This window comes from Labrus bergylta, chromosome 20 (assembly GCF_963930695.1).
Source record: "Labrus bergylta chromosome 20, fLabBer1.1, whole genome shotgun sequence".
Taxonomy (NCBI): domain Eukaryota; kingdom Metazoa; phylum Chordata; class Actinopteri; order Labriformes; family Labridae; genus Labrus; species Labrus bergylta.
The window spans coordinates 4,763,766-4,787,942 of record NC_089214.1 but is presented as its reverse complement, the minus strand read 5'-3'; the positions used below and the strand labels follow the sequence as shown (position 1 = coordinate 4,787,942).

Genomic DNA, 24,177 nt, shown 5'->3' with positions numbered 1-24,177 from the left:
GTGTATTCAGGTGACATTAACACTTACATTCATGTTGTGTCTTTTTGTCTGTATTTTTCTGTATTTTATTAAAAGAACAAATACAAAAGCCAGAGAAAATGATTGTAAAAAAGCTGATTATGAAAACTTCTTGATTTTAAGAAAGCAAAATTGAAAAGTATAGGTAGAGTAAGGTAATGATATACATAGATAGATAGAAAGAAAAAAGTACACCATACTCCTAACTTGATTATACTGTTTCAGCAACAACAGTTGGATTTGGACGATTATTCTCACCTCCACCTGGTAAGCAATAATCTAATAAGCATTTTAAATGTATTCTTCTTTTTCCTGATTACTACCAGACATCTTTCTTTCTTTTCCCAGAAATGCCTTCAACCACAACTACCTCCAGTCTAATCATAGCAGCACCTGTCACTCACACGACTACAGGTGAGTGGTGCCGACAATGAATAACATTGTTAGACACCATAATTAACCGTTAAAGGAGTTATGAACAGAAAAGATTGAATACTTGTTTTTCCCAAAGAAAATTGAGATATTTGAGTATTTTGTCGATGAGAAACTACATTTACTTTGTGCATTGCATTGTTAGAGCCAAGTGTGCTCAACAGATCACTTACATGTTGCTGCTGCTGCTGTGAAAACAGAAAAAAATTCCTTAAGATCAGTACGTGCTGTGATTTTGCAACACTTACTTCTTACATAATCACAGACGATCTAATGCCAGAGTGTCATGAGGGCAGGTAAAACTGACATGCTGACAATGCTTAAAAATGTGCAATTAGAAACGCCATTTTCTTTCAAAATGAAACAACCTGATTCTCATTATGTCAGTGAAGGATAAGAAAAGCACTGCTTCTTATTGGTAATTTCAGTAACAGTGTTACTGTAGTAAATGATCAAAATAAACAGAGCCTTTAGTGCATATCTGTGTGGAAGCTAAATTGAAGACTGTATATCTTTGTATTACTTATCATAATAAATAACATTATTGTTTTTAATGTTTTACTTCTGTCTTTCAGGATCCTCATTTGTAAACTGTAACATCAGCCAACTTTGTTCTGATACAAGTAAGAAAAAGCCACCTTTTGTCCCGTCAGAGTGTTTTATTTTGGCACACATTTAAATGAAAAACTTAACTCTTTCCTGCAGACGCTCACTTTTGGATGTTCATAACTGTGGAGGCCAATGAGGGCAATAAAACTGAACAAGACGTCCAGAAACTGGTGAGATGGAAATGTCTCCCTGTGTACTTCAAAGTCTCCAGCTTTTTATATTACTTGCATTCAGTAGCTTTAAATGTTAACCAGTCACAAACAAGTTCAACCAGCAGAGGATTAACAAGAAGGAGCAGCACATTCCAGCCCCGTGATGCACCTGAAATTTAATTGAGAATTGCTCTGCCCACAATTAATTCAGCCGCGTGATTGTGACCTCACTTACTTTTCGAAAAAGTAACATATTAACTTGTTTTTCATTTTGTACTTCTGTACAGCAGCTCAAAAGAGAAGCAATTGAGTTTTTTTGAGGTTTCAGCTAGTGACTTTTAGCTTTCTAGAAGTTTGATAATGTTAAGAACTGTATTGGACAATCTGAGGAGGGTTCCCAGCCTGGTTTATACATAGCCCCTCCCCCCATAAAGTTAAAGCAGAAGGATCTAAATATGGGCAAGACAAACAGACTTAAATTATTATTATCCATGCCAGTTATTCCTTCAGTTAATCAATGAATCCTTTTTAAAATATAAATTAAATAAAAATCCATCCACAGAAAAACTCAAACACAAAGTACCTAGAGGACGTTTTAAAGGCCTTGTGAGTATAAATTGCTGCTTCTGACTGTCCTCAGTACGGTTTTTAATTATTGGTTATAGCTAAAGGTCAAGATTTAAAAAAAAACCTACGTCCTGGATTTGTTACTGATATATTTTAACATAGCTCATCATTTTTTGGCCATCTTTTGTCCATGTCTTGGATACTTGCTTGCACAACAGGGTGTCATTCCACATTCCCCAAGTCAGAACCGAATTTGGATGAATGCCATTCTCATACAGTGAATCTTGAACACTGAATTAGTTGCAAAAGGCCTTAAACTATCACTCTCTGTCACCCTTATGGCTGTTAAAAGGCCTAATATTAAATACTGTCAGAATTAAACATGAATCCTTTTTAGCCTACCGAAATTGTATCTGTTAATTACTATTTTACACATTTGCTTTTAACTTTAAGCTCTCCTTCATTTTGTTGCCATCAGTGTTTGCTGTTTTAAAGCAGGCAATGTTTCATTATATTAAGGGCTTCTCTTCAGTGGTCTTTGTAGGTAAATTAAAGGTTAAACCTCCCATCTGCCTTCCATATATTTTCAGCATCTTTCTGTCTCTGTTTCTCCATCTTCCACTCAGGTGTCAAGTGCGTTTGGTTGCCCGGTAACAGGTATCTGTGAAAATGATGGAGAACTTCAGGTCAATCCGTCCCAAAAACAAGCATCACCTTTCACTTTTCAAAATAAAGTGTCTCCTTTAAGACAGTAATATGACTTTGAACTTTTCTGTCTCCCTCTGCAGATAGCAGAGGTCAACTGTAAGGAAAAAAGCAACATAAGGTAACTGCATGTTTGTAAGATTGTGTGTAGCTTCTTTGTGTGATTACACTTACAGTGAGTGTGAATATTCAATTTCCAGAGAAACAAACTGCGATGTGCTGTTACAGCTCAGTCAGGCTGTCTCAGCGTGTGAACTGCAGCTCGCTGGAGTCTCTGCACTGCAGCAAGCTGGAGACGAACAAATACAAGCAAGAATCCTAGGAGAGGTGGAGAGAGTCGGTGAGCATTTCTTCAGTTTTTCATCCCTATTGATCTTCACACATGCACAAAAAAGACTTCTTTACATACACTTATAAATATCACGTCAATAGACAAGTAGAACTTTAAAGTTTTACATTTAAAGAAAAAAGTATGTAGTATGTTATTAAGACACAAGAGATAAGATCAGAATTTTTACTCAATAAATCACCATTATTAGATGTAAATAGACGTAGTTGTTTACAATGAATTGGGATTATGGCTGACATTTTTGTAAAACAACTGGCTAACACTCATTTTGGCTCTGTTGCTGAGCCATATCTTGCGTTTGGCTTGTTGTCATCAAAACATAAAATTAAAGGGAAAATTAGAACTTAGAGATTTGGCTCTGACCTCTCCGGCAGTTTTCAGAATCTGGCAACTAAATGACGGTATTGAAGCCACATACTTTATTACCAAGAGCGAAGTGAAGTCCCAAATGCCACAGAAAACAACAAAGCAGGCACAGAAGTCTGAAAGATTAGACTGCACCCAGCAAGCTAGCGAGGACACTAAAGAAGCTACAGATGCTAGCATGGCGACCAGCCCAGACCACATCCTGACTGCTATCCAAGCAATAAAAGAAGATTCGTTCTGAGATTTGTCGGACTGGTTAAAGGGAATTTTAAAAACTGCAGCTATGTCAACAAAATATCGATGCACATTGTTTTTGGCTAACAGAAGTAATGTAAGCTAAAGCCAAGTTAACAAGTGTATCCTCCATCCGTTATCTATACTGTTCAGGGTTTATATAGAGAGACAGACAAGCACTTACACAGAGGAGCAATTTAGAGTCACCAACTGACCTAACGAGCTGAAATACCAGGGAACACAGGCATGCATGGGGAGAATATCCAAACACAGAAAGGCCTTGTCGGAGGGGGATTCGAACCGGGAACATTCTGGCTGTAGGGTAACAGTACTAACCACGGCACCACTGTGCAGCCATCAACAAGTTATTATTTTTATTTTTTAAATGTATGCAGTAGAAAAAGAGTACGATTTCATCAGTATTTAGCTTCCTGCAGACTATTTTGTTTTCAAGAGAAAAATGATAGATAGATAGAAAAGACCATATAGTTTGTGTTTACAGGGGCAGCCAATGAAAGTCCCTCACAGCTGCTTGAAATATAATTATGTCCTCCTAAATGTCAAAGCCTAAAAAAACAAGGTCCTCACAAAGATAGATTGGTAAGCACACAAACACACACACAGTTGTACATTCTTAGTTGTAAGGACCCTTGCCGACAGGTATCAGTGCATACCCCTAAATCACCTCTGATAACTTCATAAAAAACCCAAATCTCAACGTTTACCTAGAACTAATTCAGATTGAAACCCATTAGTTTAGATTTAAACTCTGATACAGCTCTGTGAGTAAGCAAAGACAGACCGATATATTCTCCAATTCAATGTTTAAAACCTCCAAGAGCCACACACTTTGTAGTACAGGCTTCCTCATGTTGATTTTCTTCACTTCAGGCCGAAATCTTTGTGAGAATGTGCCACCCTCTAGTGGTGGATATATGAGATGCACATCCACATCTTCTCTGGAATATATCTGTCAGGCAAGCAGCCCCCCCAACGTTACATGGTGAGCAAAACCTAAGTTTATATTCAATGTGTATCCCTAAATGTGTACACTCTTCTAATCAATGTTTATTCACTTAGCTCCACCATAGAGCCAAACTCTGACCCAGTTCACCAGACTAAGACCGACTCCTGCAGCAGTGAGTAAAAAAACTGGTTGTTTTTCACCATAATTGTCTGTCAATTTGTCCTTTGCAGCCATGTTTTTCTTTTTTCTTCAGGAAAAGTGCCTCGCTTTTGTGACTGCAACGCTTTCTGTGACACTGCAGGTAAGAAATTAGACAGAATATTGTCTCCCTATCTGTGTACATACCTTTGGATTGCATGTGTATACCTTTGATCAAAAGTACAGACTTTCAAGTAATAGTTTGACTTAAATTATGTTTTTTTTAAGAGTACAATGGGAAGATATATACCCAAAATATGACTGTTAGTCCTAAACAAAGCCAGCGCAAGAAAAGTTAGCTTAGCTTAGCACAAAGACTAGAAAGAAGTGGAAGCAGCTGTTCTGGCTTAAACAACAACTTCAACAAATCAGCTTTTAACATTTATAGTTCTTTAACTCATTATGCTAAACTTAAGTTAAGCTAACTGTCTGGCAGCTGTAGCTTCATATTAAACCGTGAGACAGTGGTATCTATCTTTATAATGAAAGTCGATGCAAGAACAAAAAAACGTGATAACTCTTAGAAGTCTGGAGATAGAAGTATGTCTCGAACTGAAAGCTTTTCTATTCTTCTCTCCCCCTTCAGGCCAGTTTTATGCCATAAAACTAAATATTGACAGTGCCGATTTTGATATTAACACCCTAAAACTCCTGGTACGTAAAGCACAACATTATAGAATAGTATAGCCGATTCTGTATGTTTTTTTACTAAACTTATTACCTTTTTGACAGTTGTCTGCAACAAGTATCACCACAATGTGTGCCAAAATGTCAGGGTAAGTCTCTTTCTTATCTGAATAATGCATCACGACTCTGCTGTGTTTTCATTAATGATACCAGCGGCAGTGGTCTTTGTGACTGAATCATTCATTAACTGTTTATTTTGACATACTACTGCAGAATTACTTTGTCTTGAAAGCTATTCATCAGTTTACCTGAATACATGAAGTTAATATGAAATGTTATAATCCTCACATGTGAATAATTCTATATTTCCAGGTCAATTTGCCAGGATATTTCTAACTACTACGAGGTATATCTCATTGCAGATAACAGCTGGGCACTTTATATATTCTTTATTTAATCACTGATCTAGAGCTGTTCAATATGCTTCATGATAATTTGTCTTTATCCAGAGAGCTCATCTTGAATGCCATGGAACACAAGAGAGGTAGACGTGTTTCTTTCTGTTTTCTTAATGTACTATAACAGGCGTCTCAAACAAACCATGATAATTTTGGGATTGCATTATTAACCTAGTTACTAGTACATGTAATTCTACTGTTCAAAGGTGGGCTATTTAACCCATTTGCCCCCGGTTGTACAGCTGCATGGTGATACTGGAGATGTCTGGACCTGTTGATGGCTGCTTCCTGAATAACCTCGTCCAAGATGTCATTAACAAAACGGATTTCAATACAAACGAGAGGCCACTTACACGCATGAGTAAATCTGCAGATTCATATTTTTTTATTCACCCTATGAAACCTTTAATAAATATTTATATATATGCATTTGTTATTACAATGTATTATTGATGATGCTCTGTGTCCACAGTGATTTGTGGTGCTTCTGGACTGACTGTCCCTACCCTGTTGGCATCCAACTTGACCTGGGTTGCCAGTGACCTGAAGACTGCTGATGTCTGCCAACCAGACCCCACTCTGCTTGAATGGTAGATATAAAAATACTATTTTAGTTGCTTTTTAAAATGGATGTTGTTTCTTTCAAGGGTTTACTGTCACTTAGTTTTTCAGACATTTCAAGTCAAGATTCTAGAGCCTCTGATTATCTTTATTTTGGGAATAAAAGAACTCACATAAATAATTGAGACTATAGAAAAGTCTGACTAAGTGAAGACACCAACTGTTAGAATGAGTTGCCTCGGTTTTGTTTTTCCTTAAGAGATGGTCAGCAGAATACATTAAACACACTAAACAACAACAACAAAGGAGAGAGAAGAAAGACTGGCTTAGTTAGTTATTGTTAGTCTATTCTATATAGTTAATTTTATGGAATACAGACACATTTACCGTATGTACTAAGGCATCACAAATGATACATTTGGCTCAAATAGTCTAAAAATGACTTAATATCTATGTTTGCCTGTTTAGTAAGTGTTTTTGTGTGTGTGGTTCTACAATAACAGAAATTAAAGACAGTTAGGAATGTTACTTTGCATATAGAAACAGCTAGATTACATATAACTCTTTTAAATACTTACTTAGCAATTAGCTCAGGTCACAGTAAGTATTCAGAATGAAAAAAAACAGCCTTATTCAATTCAAGATTTAACTGTCAAGAGTTGCTATTAACAATTCAAAAAACATAAATATGCAACAATAATCAACTCATGTGTCTCACGGAGGCACACACAACAATAAAAGTCTGTCAGAAACTACTCAAATCCTCTTAATTGACTTCAGATTTGTCTGGGCATGTCTCTCTTAATGTGAGGGCACTCACTCTTTCTGCTCAGTGAGAGTAGTGAGAGAATCAACTCATTGCAATCAGGTGTGTGGCACTGATTGGCTTTGATTGAGCCCAGGTGTGGGGAATTTTTATATACTCTGAGTCTCCAGTGCTCTGTGCTGACTCATTATCTCACCTTCAGAGGTTGTGAGAGGTTCTCTCTGTGGTTTCTGGAGTGGTTGTGTGTACCTATAAACACCATCTAAGAACTTTCTGCATTAGATTTCCATTGCCTGTCTCCCAGTATATAACTTGGGGTACTGGATAGTTTCGTGTCTACTCCAGCCTTTTGTGTTATCAAAGGTCTCCCTGGCAGCTTTTGCTTTTTGTTTTGTGTTTTCTGGATCTCCTGGTTTAGTTAATCCTTTTCGGTGCATTATTTAGGTTAGGAAGCCTGTTGTGACTCTATACAGTTTTGTTGTTTTTCCCCCCTTTCCAATCAATTGCTTTTGCGATTTTGTGGTTAACCTTGTGGGATAACTTTGAGACACCCCTGGGTCCGCACTTGCGTCCCAATTCCCCCCCCCAGTCCTGACACTTCACTGCTGTAGTTCAGGGGATGCGCTGTGAGTATGCTGCATTCAGGTGCGCTCAGACAAGGGAGATGCAGAAACTAAAAACTAACCTGACCAAACCATTTGTACAGGCTTCATACAAAACAACTTGTGAAAACTTAGTATGAATGATAAAATATTTTTCGTTTTTTTTTTTTAGTGAGGCAAGTGGGAGCCTTGCTGTCCTGTTGACTGACAGCTGTACTCCTGAGCCTACCACAACCAAGCAAAGCTCAATGTCATCTCCCACTCAGACCAGCAGCTACAACACTACAGCTCCTGGAACCTTATCACCATCTGTTACCAACACAACTGCACAATCTCACACAACTGCTGGAAGCACTGCAGCAGTGTCATGGACAAATGCATCACAAGCAACAGATCATCCTACCATGACTACTCCACTCACAGTCATTAACAGCACACAGTCATCAACAACACCTGCTCTTGAAACTAGCGCACACAATTGGAACAGCTCACACAGTAAAACAATGCATAATACAACATTTTCTGGTGACACCACATTATTGACAACCACTGACAGTGCAAAACTGCAAAACACATCCATAGCAAATACAAATATAACCCCAGTCCACTCAAAATTACAGAATACTACACCTGCTTTCGCTGATTCAATGCTACACACAACTGCAGTTTCTCCAAATAGTACAGCAGTGAACGATGTCACTACCGCTGGAACATTAACTGCTTCTCTGAATGACACAACAGTCAATGATCCAACTACAGCTGACACATTAACAACTTCTACCAATGAAACAGAAGTTTACAATGTAACTGCACCTGTTACGATAATTTCTGTAAATGATTCAATAGTCCACAATGTGACCACAGTAGACACATTTACTACTCAATCTCAGAATGATACAACAATTCACAGCGTAAATACAGCAGCCACAATTACACCTTCTCCAAATGATCCAACAAACTACAACGTAACTACGGCTGACACAATTTCGACTTCCCCAAATAAAACAACAGTCTACAATGAAACTACTCCGGACCCACTAACACTGTCACCAAATAGTGCAACAATCCACAACGTAACTACAACAGCCACATTATCACCTTCTCCAAACGCAACAACAAACTACAATGTAACCACAGAACCCACATTTACACGGTCTCCAAATGAAACAACAATCAACAACGTAACCACAGAAACCACATTTACACGGTCTCCAAATGAAACGACAATCAACAACGTAACCACAGAACCCACATTTACACTGTCTCCAAATGACAGAACAAATATCAATGTAAGCGCAGAAGCCACATTCACACCCCCAAATGAAACAACAAACTACAACGTAAGCACAGCGCCCACATTCACACCTCCAAATGAAACAACAAACTTCAACATAACTACAGCAGCCCCATTCACACCTTCACCAAATGTAACAACAAACTACAACGTAAGCACAGAACCCACATTCACACCTTCACCAAATGTAACAACAAACTACAACGTAAGCACAGAACCCACATTCACACCTTCACCAAATGTAACAACAAACTACAACGTAAGCACAGAACCCACATTCACACCTTCACCAAATGGAACAACAAATTACAACGTAAGCACAGCAGCCACATTTACACCTTCACCAAATGAAACAACAAACTACAATGTAACTACAGTAGCCACATTCAAACCTTCTCCAAATGGAACAACAAATTACAACGTAGGCACAGCAGCCACATTTACACCTTCACCAAATGAAACAACAAACTACAACGTAAGCACAGCGCCCACATTCACACCTCCAAATGAAACAACAAACGACAACGTAACTACAGCAGCCACGTTCACACCTTCACCAGATGAAAGAACAAACTTCAACGCAACTACGGCTGCCACATTTCCAACTTCCCCAAATCAAACAACAGTCTACAATGTAACAACTACTGACACATCTACACCGTCTCCAAATGAAACAACACTCTACAATAGAACTACAACAGACAATATACGGAACCTGAACAACAGTACCGTTACTTCTGGTAATGCAACAGTTAGCACATTTACACTTTCTCCCAATCACACAACAGTGCACAATGTCACTGAGGCTTCCAACAGTCAAACAACAGCTTCAACCAACAACACAACAGTGTACAATGTAACTGTGGCAAACAACCGAGCACTGCACAACAGTTCCCTTACGAGTAATGTAACATCTAGCATATTCACATCTACTCCCAATCCCACAGTTGTGTACAATGAAACATCTCCGACAATCAATCATACAACAGTGTTTAACAATTACACAACAGAGTACAATTTAACAGTAACAGGCAACAACAGGAACCTTAACAATGGTTCAGTTACAAGTAACACAACAATTAGCACATTTACAACTTCTCCGAATCACAGTGTAGTGTACAATATTACTGCAAACAATCCAACAACAGTCTCCAATAATTACACTACAGAGCAAAACTTAACAATAGGTGGTGAAAACAGGAACCTCCACAACGGTTCAGCCACTACAAGTAACGCAACAATTACCCCATTCACATCTTCCCCCAATCACACTGCACTATACAATGTAACTACATCCAGCACATTGACACCTTTACGAAATGATTCAACAGCGTTTAATGCAACTACAGAGGACAGCGTCCGATCCCTACAAAATGGTTCGAATACATCAGCTAACTCGACAGTTAGCCCATTTACAATTACTCCCAATACCACAGTCGGTGACAATGTAACTACAGCCTTCAACAACCACGCAACACCTTCAAACAATAACACAACAGTGTACAACTTGACTACAGAGGACAGCAACAGATCCTTACAAAATGGTTCGACTACAACAGCTAACTCGACAGTTAGCCCATTTACAATTACTCCCAATACCACAGTAGGGTACAATGTAACTACGTCCTCCAACAACCACACTACACCATCAAACAATAAAACAACAGTGTACAACTTGACTACAGAGGACAGCAACAGATCCTTACAAAATGGTTCGACTACAACAGCTAACTCGACAGTTAGCCCATTTACAATTACTCCCAATACCACAGTAGGGTACAATGTAACTACGTCCTCCAACAACCACACTACACCATCAAACAATAAAACAACAGTGTACAACTTGACTACAGAGGACAGCAACAGATCCTTACAAAACGGTTCGACTACAACAGCTAACTCAACTATTAGCCCATTTACAATTACTCCCAATACCACAGTCGGCGACAATGTAACTACAGCCTTCAACAACCACACAACACCTTCAAACAATAACACAACAGTATACAACTTGACTACAGAGGACAGCAACAGATCCTTACAAAACGGTTCGACTACAACAGCTAACTCAACTATTAGCCCATTTACAATAACTCCCAATACCACAGTAGGGTACAATGTAACTACAGCCTTCAACAACCACACAACACCTTCAAACAATAACACAACAGTGTACAACTTGACTACAGAGGACAGCAACAGATCCTTACAAAACGGTTCGACTACAACAGCTAACTCAACTATTAGCCCATTTACAATTACTCCCAATACCACAGTCGGCGACAATGTAACTACAGCCTTCAACAACCACACAACACCTTCAAACAATAACACAACAGTATACAACTTGACTACAGAGGACAGCAACAGATCCTTACAAAACGGTTCGACTACAACAGCTAACTCAACTATTAGCCCATTTACAATTACTCCCAATACCACAGTCGGCGACAATGTAACTACAGCCTTCAACAACCACACAACACCTTCAAACAATAACACAACAGTGTACAACTTGACTACAGAGGACAGCAACAGATCCTTACAAAACGGTTCGACTACAACAGCTAACTCGACAGTTAGCCCATTTACAATAACTCCCAATACCACAGTAGGGTACAATGTAACTACAGCCTTCAACAACCCCACAACACCTTCAAACAATAACACAACAGTGTACAACTTGACTACAGAGGACAGCAACAGATCTTTACAAAACGGTTCGACTACAACAGCTAACTCAACTATTAGCCCATTTACAATTACTCCCAATACCACAGTCGGCGACAATGTAACTACAGCCTTCAACAACCCCACAACACCTTCAAACAATAACACAACAGTGTACAACTTGACTACAGAGGACAGCAACAGATCTTTACAAAACGGTTCGACTACAACAGCTAACTCAACTATTAGCCCATTTACAATTACTCCCAATACCACAGTCGGCGACAATGTAACTACAGCCTTCAACAACCACACAACACCTTCAAACAATAACACAACAGTGTACAACTTGACTACAGAGGACAGCAACAGATCTTTACAAAACGGTTCGACTACAACAGCTAACTCGACAGTTAGCCCATTTACAATAACTCCCAATACCACAGTAGGGTACAATGTAACTACAGCCTTCAACAACCCCACAACACCTTCAAACAATAACACAACAGTGTACAACTTGACTACAGAGGACAGCAACAGATCTTTACAAAACGGTTCGACTACAACAGCTAACTCAACTATTAGCCCATTTACAATTACTCCCAATACCACAGTCGGCGACAATGTAACTACAGCCTTCAACAACCACACAACACCTTCAAACAATAACACAACAGTGTACAACTTGACTACAGAGGACAGCAACAGATCCTTACAAAACGGTTCGACTACAACAGCTAACTCGACAGTTAGCCCATTTACAATAACTCCCAATACCACAGTAGGGTACAATGTAACTACAGCCTTCAACAACCCCACAACACCTTCAAACAATAACACAACAGTGTACAACTTGACTACAGAGGACAGCAACAGATCTTTACAAAACGGTTCGACTACAACAGCTAACTCAACTATTAGCCCATTTACAATTACTCCCAATACCACAGTCGGCGACAATGTAACTACAGCCTTCAACAACCACACAACACCTTCAAACAATAACACAACAGTGTACAACTTGACTACAGAGGACAGCAACAGATCTTTACAAAACGGTTCGACTACAACAGCTAACTCAACTATTAGCCCATTTACAATTACTCCCAATACCACAGTCGGCAACAATGTAACTACAGCCTTCAACAACCACACAACACCTTCAAACAATAACACAACAGTGTACAACTTGACTACAGAGGACAGCAACAAATCCTTACAAAACGGTTCGACTACAACAGCTAACTCGACAGTTAGCCCATTTACAATTACTCCCAATACCACAGTAGGGTACAATGTAACTACAGCCTTCAACAACCACACAACACCTTCAAACAATAACACAACAGTGTACAACTTGACTACAGAGGACAGCAACAGATCCTTACAAAACAGTTCGACTACAACAGCTAACTCGACAGTTAGCCCATTTACAATAACTCCCAATACCACAGTAGGGTACAATGTAACTACAGCCTTCAACAACCACACAACACCTTCAAACAATAACACAACAGTGTACAACTTGACTACAGAGGACAGCAACAGATCTTTACAAAACGGTTCGACTACAACAGCTAACTCAACTATTAGCCCATTTACAATTACTCCCAATACCACAGTCGGCGACAATGTAACTACAGCCTTCAACAACCACACAACACCTTCAAACAATAACACAACAGTGTACAACTTGACTACAGAGGACAGCAACAGATCTTTACAAAACGGTTCGACTACAACAGCTAACTCAACTATTAGCCCATTTACAATTACTCCCAATACCACAGTCGGCGACAATGTAACTACAGCCTTCAACAACCACACAACACCTTCAAACAATAACACAACAGTGTACAACTTGACTACAGAGGACAGCAACAAATCCTTACAAAACGGTTCGACTACAACAGCTAACTCGACAGTTAGCCCATTTACAATAACTCCCAATACCACAGTAGGGTACAATGTAACTACAGCCTTCAACAACCCCACAACACCTTCAAACAATAACACAACAGTGTACAACTTGACTACAGAGGACAGCAACAGATCCTTACAAAACAGTTCGACTACAACAGCTAACTCGACAGTTAGCCCATTTACAATAACTCCCAATACCACAGTAGGGTACAATGTAACTACAGCCTTCAACAACCCCACAACACCTTCAAACAATAACACAACAGTGTACAACTTGACTACAGCAAACAGGAACAGAACCCTAGGAAATGATTCAATTACAACAATGAATACCACAATAAACACTTTTACAACTTCTCCCAATATCACTGCATTGTACAATGTAACTACAGCCACCATGAATCCCACAACAGCTGAGAATGTAACCACTGCTAATGTATTTCACAACCAAACATCCCCACACAATGTAACGACTGCACATATTGGTGAAATACAGCAGAACACAACTGTTTCTAATACAAACATGACAACCTTTACTGCTGCAAGACAAGGTAATGAAACTCTGAACAATGTAACAACAACCCCAACGTCTGTTGTTGTCAACACCACTAATCCTACGGTGGCTCAACTCAGCAACCAGACTGGAAATCACACCACAGTTGGAGTGACTAACAACATCACAACAACCAACAAAACTGAACCCAACTCCACCGCAACTACCACTGTCACTGTCCTTAATAATAACAATGAAACAACGGGAATCAGCGTCAACCTGAGTTCAACTGTGAGCAGTTTAACCGCTGACTTCAACCGAACAACCAACATACCAAAAGTCAATTTGACGACTACACCAGCTGAACGAGTGTCTACAACCTCTGCCACCACAACGACTACATCTGTCAGTGGTACACTTCCAGACCAGATAAACAATGCTACTGCAAAGGTTTCCACAACTTCTTCAACTACAACTCTAAAAGCCACTACCCTTACCACCACAACCCTAACAAATACTGGTATGTAGAGTGGATAAATCAACATGATTTACTAATCTATTTGGTTGAAGCTGCTACTAAACCTATTCAGTATGGTGGAACAAATACTCTAGAATAGCTTGCATTACTAAAAATGCATTATAACAATTGAATCATCACTGGTGTTAACTGGTTATTCCTATGAGTAATGTGCTTTTCTAAGTTTCACTTACTGGATTATCTTAAATGAGAACTTATTGACATAAGAATGCACAGGCTAACTTTATCCTTTGCTAAATTCATTATTTTTATATCTTTAAAAATATACAAACATGAGCATTTAAATGACAAGTTGCTGTACTCCTTTCCAAGGTACCCAAACTACCACAGTAGACCCCAATCAAAACCAGGAGGAACAAACAAACCAGCTTCTGAATCAAACGCAGAATGCATCTCAACTCACCTCCTCTGAAGTAAAGCTACAGTACTGATTCCTTAACCTAGGCCAAGCCAAGTCAGTCAAGAAATGATTTTTTAGTACTTCAGCTCAATATGAATGGGGTTGTGAGTTATGATGAATGAGGGATGGCTTGAGGGTTTATTTAGAGGGATGAGAGATACAGTTATGTGGATAAGGATTTAGGGAAGGAGGGGAGGAGGGTGAAGAAATGAAAGGATAAGGGGATGAAACTGTGAGGGACATAATTGGAGACAACGTCATGGAGTAGAGTAGAGTAATTTTAACATGTTTTAAATGGTAAATTCATTCGTAATTTGATGGCAGGTGGAACAGTTAGTTGGGCAGTTGGAGGAACTTCTGGAGGGCCCCACTGTGTCTCGATCAGTGGGACAAAAGGCCATCAACATTGTCAGCAACCTGATGGGGAGCGACTCATCGGCCCTCTCTGCATCTGCTAACAGGTACAAATCTCACCCACAGAGACACACATTTCCACAACATGTCCGTTAGATTTTTAAAAAAAGGATTTCTCTTGTTTTCTGCTGACAGGCTGATTCGGGTGGTGGATGATCTGGGTCTGAAGTTGGTTGTCAGTGGTGACAGAGCGATCCTCTCTTCAAACTCACTAGTTCTGGCTGTGAGGACTGTTGATGGGACCAACTTTCCAACAACATCTGTGAACATTTTCAACACAGATAATGTGGAGGTAGGCCAGATTTGAATTAAGTGTGTTGCATCAACAGCTTGTATACACGTGTATTGCCAACCTGCCAAGAGACTACAGACGGCAATTAGCCTATGGCTGTAATCCGACATATTTACATGTCACACATTTATGTTCATTAATGTGAACTGTCCCTATTTTTACATAAATACATTCAATTACTTTTACCTATATGCCAAATCTCTGGGAAACTCCTTTCACTTTCTTAATAAAAATTTTAGGAAGAGAATTTTAGTATCTCTCTCCTCTGATGTTAAATTATTCTCTGTTAAAATTGCTACTGGAATTATGGCACAATTTTTGAAGCCCATGGAGTGAAATTCAGTTTTAACCATTTGCTAACATTTTTGTGTATTCAACACAGGCTGGCAGACAGCTGTGATTGGCAGTTTTAGGGGCGTATATTTTGCTAATGCTAATCTAAAAATGTGACATTCAAGCAGTGTACCACAGGTTTGTACAGTAAAATAGACTTAGCTAAACCACTCAGAAAACAGAGTTTATTGCATTATATATCTTGCACAACTGTTATCTAAATTGGAAAAAGTCCAGACTGTTGACAGATGAGGAGATCATATATTAAATCAGGAGGTGCTTAACTTTGTGATTAACCATTTATCAACTTGTTGTGCATCCAGCTCCGTGCTCTCCGCAGATCCCGGTTCAAGAGGTCAGATTCAGCTCTGGGGTCTGTTTTCCTGCCCTCCTCCCTCACCTCAGGTCTCAGTCCTGAACAACAGCTGCAGGCCAGCAGGGTCCAGTTCACCTTCTACACCAGATCTACCCTCTTCCAGGTAATTCAAATTAAGCAAGGTATAGATCAATAAAAGTGGAAGAGGTTGTTTAATGTTTGAAACTAAATGCAAACTATTTACCACAGTGCTTTCAAGAAGATTCAATTAATCTCATTCTTTTTGCAGGACGCAACATTAAATAACCAAACTATGGTCAGTCCAGTCCTGGGCTCCAGTGTGGCCAATCTGTCAATAAGTGAACTGACTGAGAACATCCAGTTTACCATCAGAAACATCAACCCTATACATGTAAGGGTGCACACTTAAATGTCTTTTTTCCTGAGCAGATACAGAAAGGTAGTTACACGCACAACACAAAGGTGCAGGGCTGTGCAAAAACAGCAGACAGAGGAACTGAAGAAAACCTCTGATCACCTGAAGAAGTCCTCTGGTTGAAATGTTTGTGGCCTCAGATACAAAAAAGGAACATGCATTATGCATGCAAATCTGCTCGTTTTATATTAAGCTTTAAAAACATAACAGCATTACTTTAAAATAAACTTCTAAAATTAGAAATGAAGTGAAGACCACCCCAAATCTCTCTGCGCTACTTTTATTCTTCTAATGTGTACTCTGTCCTGCAGGAAAACCACTCAGCCTCCTGTGTATTTTGGGACTTCACTCAGAATGGTAGGTCGGTGCAGGACTAATAAAAGTTTGTTATGAGCAGAGTAGTCATACAGGTATCAATATGTTATTCCTGATTGTTGTGGTTCTCTTGTTCAGAGGGGAGAGGAAGCTGGAGCTCTGACGGCTGCTTTGTCGTCAACACTTCAGCAGAAGAGACGATCTGCAGCTGCAACCATCTCACGTCTTTTGCAATACTGCTGGTTTGTGTCAATGTTTTTTTGATATATTCATTATTATTGAATCAAAAAATATTCCATTTAAATTGAGAACTAGAACTATTGATATAAGTGCCAACATAACTTTGTGTTCTTAGAATGATCTTTCTACATACCAATAGTTACAGGGAGAAACTGTAAACCTTATAGCTGCATGCTGGTGGAAAATGTGTGTTTAATGTGCATATATGTATATTTAATTTACTGTCTTTGGTGTGTACCCTGTCTTTAATTCAGGATTTTTCCAGAGACACAATAATAGACCGTCGGCAAGCTCAGATTCTTACATTCATCACCTACATCGGATGTGGAATCTCTGCAATTTTCCTTGCTGTCACCATACTGACATATCTGCTATTCGAGTAAGAATCAACATCTTTACTGACCTGAAACTACTTAAATCTGAGCTTTTTTTAAAATGATATCGATCAAGCTTAAACCATAACAAACCCTTTCTATCCAGTAAACTGCTCCGAGACATTCCTGCCAAGATCCTGGTCCAGCTCTGCATGTCCCTCTTGCTCTTGAACCTGGTCTTCCTGCTGGATGGTTGGCTGGCGCTCTACCCGGCCGTCGGCCTGTGTATCAGCACCGCCTTCTTCCTGCACTACTTCCTACTGACATCATTCACTTGGGCGGGGCTTGAGGCCCTGCACATGTACCTGAGTGTGGTCAAGGTGTTCACTCCTTACCTCAGCAGATACATGCTCAAGTTCTCCCTGATGGGCTGGGGTGAGTTTATAAATGTACAAGCATTCTTTTGAGGCTTTTTCTTCCTCAACCAATGCCTCACACTGTTTGAATCAACTAATGCATGAATGAACACACTTCAAAAAGAGTGTAACACAAGGTTAATGTGGATATACTAAGACCATTTTTTAACTAACATCCTGGTGTTTGCAGGTATTCCCCTGATCGTGGTGATTATCGTTATAGCAGTGGACAAAGACAACTACGGCCTCGTCACATACGGGAGAAACACAGACGGCACGTCAGACGACTTGTAAGTTGTGCCTAAATACACACAGTTGTACTTTATTCCACTTTATTGTGGAATTCCGACTTCAGGGGGGCGTTCCTGACTTCAAATCAGACCGGCAACTCAGAATTTCCGACTTCTGAAATCAAATGGAATGCACCATATGTTGTAACATGAGCTTTAAAAAAGTATGTTACCCTTAAATAGTATTAACTTCATTGGCTCCCTATTAATGCCAGAGCGGATTGTAAGGTGCTGCTGCTAACTTCTGAAATATTAAATGGCAGCGCACCATTGTATCTTACCAACCTGGTGAACCCCTGTGTGCCTGCCCGAGCCCTGCGTTCTCAGGGGACGGGTCTTTTGAGTGTACCAAAGGTCAGGAAGAAGACAGTTGGTGAGCGGGCTTTTTCTTTCTGTGCACCGACACTTTGGAACAGTTTACCTCTGGACATCAGGCAGGCTTGTTCTGTTGAGGTTTTTAAAGCAATGTTAAAGACCCGTCTGTTTACTGTTGAGTATGAGTCATGATTTCTATGTATGTTTTTCCTGTATTTTAACTGTATTGCTTTGTACAGCACTTTGATTTAAAGTGCTTTATAAATAAATGTTTTATTATTATTATTATTATTAATAATGGTAGCATAGCAGACTCCCACTAGGTGGAGCTGTTGCTTAAGATATTGGTTTCTGGAGTTTCTCAGGGGTGTAGGGTTTCCCATTTTCTGTCGTGTACTTGAACATACTGCATAGCTGTGACTACATTCTCTTGAATGCAGCACCGAATCATTTTAGCCCTTTCTAAGAGCTAAATCGAAATGTCCGTTATTTGTCACCCTGTAGCTGCTGGCTGCGTAACGACATCGCCTTCTACGTGGGCGTGGTGGCCTACTTCCTCCTGATCTTTAGTCTGTGCCTGATTGTCTTCATCATGGTCATGGTCCAGCTCTCCAGGATAAAGAAGCAGAACCCTCAGAACCAGTCTCCCAACAGAGGAGTGTTGACGGATCTGCGCAGCATCGCCGGCCTCGTCATCCTGCTCGGCCTCACCTGGGGGTTCGCCCTGTTCGCCTGGGGGCCCCTCTACCTACCCTTTGTTTACCTTTTTACTATATTCAACTCTCTGCTAGGTGAGATTGAGTTTTAACTATATAAACAACAACGTAAGAAAAGAAGTATCACAAAGGCTAATTTTGTTACTGTTTCATTTGTCCTGTGTAGGTTTCTTTGTCTTCGTTTTCCACTGTGCTGTAAAAGAAAATGTCCGCAGGCAGTGGAGAACGTACCTTTGCTGTGGAAGGCTACGATTGGCTAAAAACTCAGGTGGGCTACTAAATGTGTTCTTGTGCCTCTGATAAATAAATTTTTACATATAAGGGCATGGGTTCTCGAACTGTGAGAATTTCAGGGCCTGATTCACAAAAGGATTGTGGTGAACCCGCATAATCTGTGCAAATGAATCAATAAGATACCGTCTAATTCACAAAACACACTCAGGAGCAGGACAACTTTATGGCCGTGTATGTGCATGGATATCATCAGTGAGATATTCTTTGTGGACCTTGAGACGGAGCAGATAATGGGAGATAATGGTGCGCAATTTTTGGAGGCATTAGAGGCCGCAATCCATTCTTAGTGAATCAGGCCCTGACTGCCTAAAAAACAAAGAGGGGGTTATTTATAGTAGTTTGGCACACTGATATGGCTTCTTAATGAGACAGTCAACAGTTGGAACCATTGCAGGAAAAGCTGCTCCTGTGATGGAATCAATTAAAGTTAAAAAAAAAAAAAGAAAAAGCTGAAGCAACTGTTTGTTACAAATTGCACCAAAAGTTGAAATCGCTTTCAGAATCATCGCTCAGTGAAAACATATCTTTATATTCAGTGTTCATCTTTGAAATAATGTTAACATTTAAACAACCATCAAGCGATATCAGACATAAAGAAAACTCAAGAACTTGCCTCGGATTCACATTATTTTGTTTCTTCACTGTCAAAGTCATCCAGAGATATGTGTCTTTATATCCATAGATGGTTTGTAAATCACAGAATGCTAATCCTTAATTCTGCTATTTTTTTATTTTATACATTAGTCAAAATGAAATCTAATGCAGACTAAAAGAAGAGGCTCAAAATAAATATGTTTATAAACACATCTGCCAAATTGTTTTGACATATTTGCCTAATTTCTTACATCACTTTTCTGCAGAATGGAGTCGGACAGCAACCAATTACAACAGAAACACGTCGCTTGCAACAGCATCCAGCACAGCTCCCCACTTGACCTCTCGAAGCCCCTCCGTCGCCAGCGATGGCACCAACAGCGGTGGTAAGTTTGCCAGTACTCTACTTAAAATCCTCCTTTTCAACCGGTTTTTAAAAAACTCTCAGCTCCCCCAAATCATGTCTGTGGAGGTTCTTACCATATACCCCATCACTTTACCATATGAGAAAATATGGTAAAGTGTATTCTGCATGTAATATGTGACTCTTTAACATGACATTATTTTTGTTCCACCACAGGTTCTGTGTTTGCTGACAGCGGAATATCTGACGGCTCGAGCAGCGACGTCATGCTCAACGAGATTCACAGAAGAAATCTGGCTCTGCAAGCTGTTGAGCAGTGACAACCATGACGAGCTTTAATGGTTACAATTTTGATCCAGCTTTATTACAACTAAAAGGACTGTCTCATATAATACATAATCTCCTGCGGTTTGGTACTGAAACACAGGAGAAGATGTTAACAGGGTCCCAAGAAAATCCTCTTCAGAAATGAAGGGTTTTAACAGTGTAATGAAGGAAAGAAGAGGCAGACTGAAGTATGTCCAACATGTGCTTCTTTACATGAGAGGAGAACATGTGATCACAGAATAATGTATGGTAGTGTAAGTATGGAGAAGTTTACAGGAGCCTGTGTTTTATGACTGAATGATGCACTATTTCATATCTGCCGTGGCTTAGTGTGGTTGTTTTTTGCAGGTTGTTTAGCTTGTTTCAAAGCTCTGAGAATTATTACTGTATGCCTTAGATATCACGAGAACATTAGTGAGTCAGACAAGTTATGTTACTGCAAGGAATGTAATGTAGCGTTTCAAGGCCTTTTTTTTGTCTCTTTTGTCGACGAACGCGTGGAAAAAATTAAGATTTTTCTGCCTTCGTTGACCTTTAACTCTGTTGTTCTGTAAGAGTCACAATTTGTGATTTTACATCCCCTATTTCTGGGGGTGAGTTTAAAAAAAACAATTTGATCATATCTGTCACTGTAACAGTATTTGAGGGTGTATTCATCCTTCTTTGTTAGATATTGCTTTGTTTGGCAACAGCACAGTTTTGATATTAGACTCAGAATAGTTGCCTCTATGCTTTTTAGGAGATGTTTATTAAGTGTAAAATATGAAATACTGTAAGAGAGTGGAGAGTAATGATTGATTTCTCGACCTTTTTTAATAAATGCTAAATGCATGCGCTGAGAGGAGAGCTAATAAAACTTTAACTCATTACCTGTCCGGTTTGTCTTTTTTAGCCTCACATCTGCATGACATTTTTACATATTTAATCAAACCTATTCAACAGAAGGGGAGAAAAAAAAGAACTACCAATTATGCTCCCAGTAGACATCTCAGAGTTGTGTAACCTTCAGCAGAGCTCCCTCCACCACCCACCCACCCACCCACCCAGAGCCGCTTCAATCACAGCCTGTGAAGGTCGGCTCACAAGGTTGGCAGATTTTTAGCTATTAAAAGTTTTACACGAGTTCAAACCTGGGAGAAGCGTGACCTCGGACGTGAACCAGAAAAAGAGTGCATGCTGTGTGAATAATTGTGGGGACACAGATGTTTCAGTGATGAGCTCGGAGTCATTTAAATCCAATGTCAGGTCACGCTGATGGAAAAAAAATCCTGCAACTATTTAATTTCTTTTTTAAAGAATCGTCCGTCTAAATATTATTCTTCAGGATCAAACGTCCTCTATGTTAGCCTGAAAAAACTTCTGACATGAAAATGATGCATAACTTCCATTTGTGCATGTATCAATCAATTAACAACTTACTCTCGGATGTTCGTCTGCTCAGTGAATTGTAGAAACAATCAGTGACTCTTTATTATGTAATATTGGAAAAGAGCAGTTAAAAGACCTTACTCATTGCTATATTATCTAGAGAGAACCAATGAGCTCATTTCACTTTAAAACTCTCAGACAGCTCAGACGTCGAGTCCAACATCATATCCTCCTTACGATATCAAACATTTCACTTTTTTTACTCTTCCTTCTAGCTGTTTTCATTGACTTTTGAGCACTTAGCAACATTAAGTATGGTTAGAGTGGCAAGAAAAAAGAAAAAACTTTCAACAGAAATCTAAACTCATGATGAACAGCCATCTGCCGAAACTGCACTGGGCTTGAAAAATGGGATAGGGGGAGATGCAGGAATATGTTCTTCCAGTTTGGATCTCAACAATACTATACAATTTTCAATAATGTCAAAATGACGTCTCACTGTGTCCACAAACAAAATAATAAACAAATGGGTCACGTCTAACACGATCAGGTTAAACTCTGACAGGCAGAAAAACAGTTTGCTGTCACTTAATCACCTGTCTGCCATCCATCACCTGCAGCCTCGGCTTCAAGCACAGCAACATTGTGTAATCGGCAATACCGTACCTTTTCCACTAGGTGTCAGTGTAGACCCACAACTTTTTAAATTCCATCACAGCAACTTTTTCTCAGACAGGTAGAGAAAACCATCAGAATGATTCCCCAAGTCAAGTACAAGGTTGTTCTTGCAGACACTCGGTTGCTTTACAATCCCGTTTCCATGAATATGTGCTCATTGTTACCTCACACTAAACAATATTATTACTAAAGTAAAACAGCATGCCACTATAACAAACAGGGAATAAAAAAATAATCCATCATTTAAACTGAGCCTTAAAAGTGTCCTTCATTCCTTTGCATGTCGAACACAAGAGGCGACTCCTAATGACATCCTGCAAGGCTGCAGAATAAATTTGGCTGTCTGGTTCATTTGACTAATTTACTTGCACATTTTTTTGCTAACTAATAACACATCAGTCAAGGGCGGAGGCTCCCCCCCCCCCGTGATTGAAGTTTTAATTAAATTTGAAGGTTAACTTAAAGTGCAGCTGTGCGTGTATGCCCCCTGCACGCTTTTACAACACCACTACTGATGGAGGTGTTTGCATCCAAATCGATCAACATTTGATTTCTAAACGGATGGTTTACGACTCGTCTCAGGCCCTGGGACAACATGCATAAATAAATCAGCCCCGTCCTAAAGTTCATTTACAAAGGGTTGACCCTCCTCCTCAATGTGCTGTGACACCGACATTTGTGCCCTATCCTCTATTATCGCGGGCCATCAATATTTAATCCAGGTCACAGGAAAAGGTCTGTCTCTCCCTGGGGGGTTATTCCTTCAGCTTAACACCTCAACAGCATTTTTGTATGCAAGTCACGCCCGCAGTCTCTTCATTTTTGTTTGAAGAAGAGCGCATGCAAGCCTGAAGAATCTATGTTTTTCCCTGATGCTCTTCATTTATTGATGCAGTTTTAAAGTTTAAGAGCACAGACGCCCCCCCCCCCCCCCCCCCCCACGTATAGTTACAGTTGAGGTGTAGGATATTGATCAGTGGCACCTTGGCAGCTGTTTGTTGTTGAGCTCTGGCTCCTTCAATCACTTCCTCCACTCTCATTCCCCAGCTGGTCTGAACATTCACTTCACATTAAACAGCCGGGTGTACAACAGCTGTTTATGGTAGAGCCTTTTAAGGTAAATATCTCACAGCAAACATGTGAGCAGTAATTAAAGACATTCCTGCGAGCCGTTTACAAAAAAACCCGTCACTGTAGGGGTTGATCCTTTAACTGCAAATGTGCCA

The 24,177-nt window shown here is 39.7% G+C and overlaps 1 protein-coding gene across 1 annotated transcript in view; it reads left to right on the top strand.

Moving 5' to 3' along the window:
• Positions 1 to 21,772, top strand: part of adgrg2a (adhesion G protein-coupled receptor G2a) — a 28,501-nt gene extending 6,729 nt beyond the window's left edge. The window contains exons 6-36 of the mRNA XM_065949044.1: positions 244 to 285; positions 367 to 432; positions 1,026 to 1,073; positions 1,156 to 1,229; positions 2,405 to 2,464; positions 2,567 to 2,604; positions 2,684 to 2,823; positions 4,324 to 4,435; positions 4,513 to 4,571; positions 4,653 to 4,700; positions 5,184 to 5,251; positions 5,330 to 5,373; positions 5,597 to 5,630; positions 5,734 to 5,768; positions 5,925 to 6,043; positions 6,155 to 6,272; positions 7,784 to 14,511; positions 14,842 to 14,942; positions 15,254 to 15,390; positions 15,479 to 15,635; positions 16,292 to 16,447; positions 16,574 to 16,696; positions 17,032 to 17,077; positions 17,174 to 17,277; positions 17,530 to 17,654; positions 17,756 to 18,024; positions 18,196 to 18,295; positions 19,115 to 19,401; positions 19,493 to 19,594; positions 20,481 to 20,600; positions 20,795 to 21,772. Coding sequence (XP_065805116.1) covers positions 244 to 285; positions 367 to 432; positions 1,026 to 1,073; positions 1,156 to 1,229; positions 2,405 to 2,464; positions 2,567 to 2,604; positions 2,684 to 2,823; positions 4,324 to 4,435; positions 4,513 to 4,571; positions 4,653 to 4,700; positions 5,184 to 5,251; positions 5,330 to 5,373; positions 5,597 to 5,630; positions 5,734 to 5,768; positions 5,925 to 6,043; positions 6,155 to 6,272; positions 7,784 to 14,511; positions 14,842 to 14,942; positions 15,254 to 15,390; positions 15,479 to 15,635; positions 16,292 to 16,447; positions 16,574 to 16,696; positions 17,032 to 17,077; positions 17,174 to 17,277; positions 17,530 to 17,654; positions 17,756 to 18,024; positions 18,196 to 18,295; positions 19,115 to 19,401; positions 19,493 to 19,594; positions 20,481 to 20,600; positions 20,795 to 20,898 — 9,764 coding nt within the window. The 3' untranslated portion in view covers positions 20,899 to 21,772. The remainder of the gene's footprint in view (positions 1 to 243; positions 286 to 366; positions 433 to 1,025; positions 1,074 to 1,155; positions 1,230 to 2,404; positions 2,465 to 2,566; positions 2,605 to 2,683; positions 2,824 to 4,323; positions 4,436 to 4,512; positions 4,572 to 4,652; positions 4,701 to 5,183; positions 5,252 to 5,329; positions 5,374 to 5,596; positions 5,631 to 5,733; positions 5,769 to 5,924; positions 6,044 to 6,154; positions 6,273 to 7,783; positions 14,512 to 14,841; positions 14,943 to 15,253; positions 15,391 to 15,478; positions 15,636 to 16,291; positions 16,448 to 16,573; positions 16,697 to 17,031; positions 17,078 to 17,173; positions 17,278 to 17,529; positions 17,655 to 17,755; positions 18,025 to 18,195; positions 18,296 to 19,114; positions 19,402 to 19,492; positions 19,595 to 20,480; positions 20,601 to 20,794) is intronic.
• The last annotated feature ends 2,405 nt before the right edge of the window (positions 21,773 to 24,177 follow it).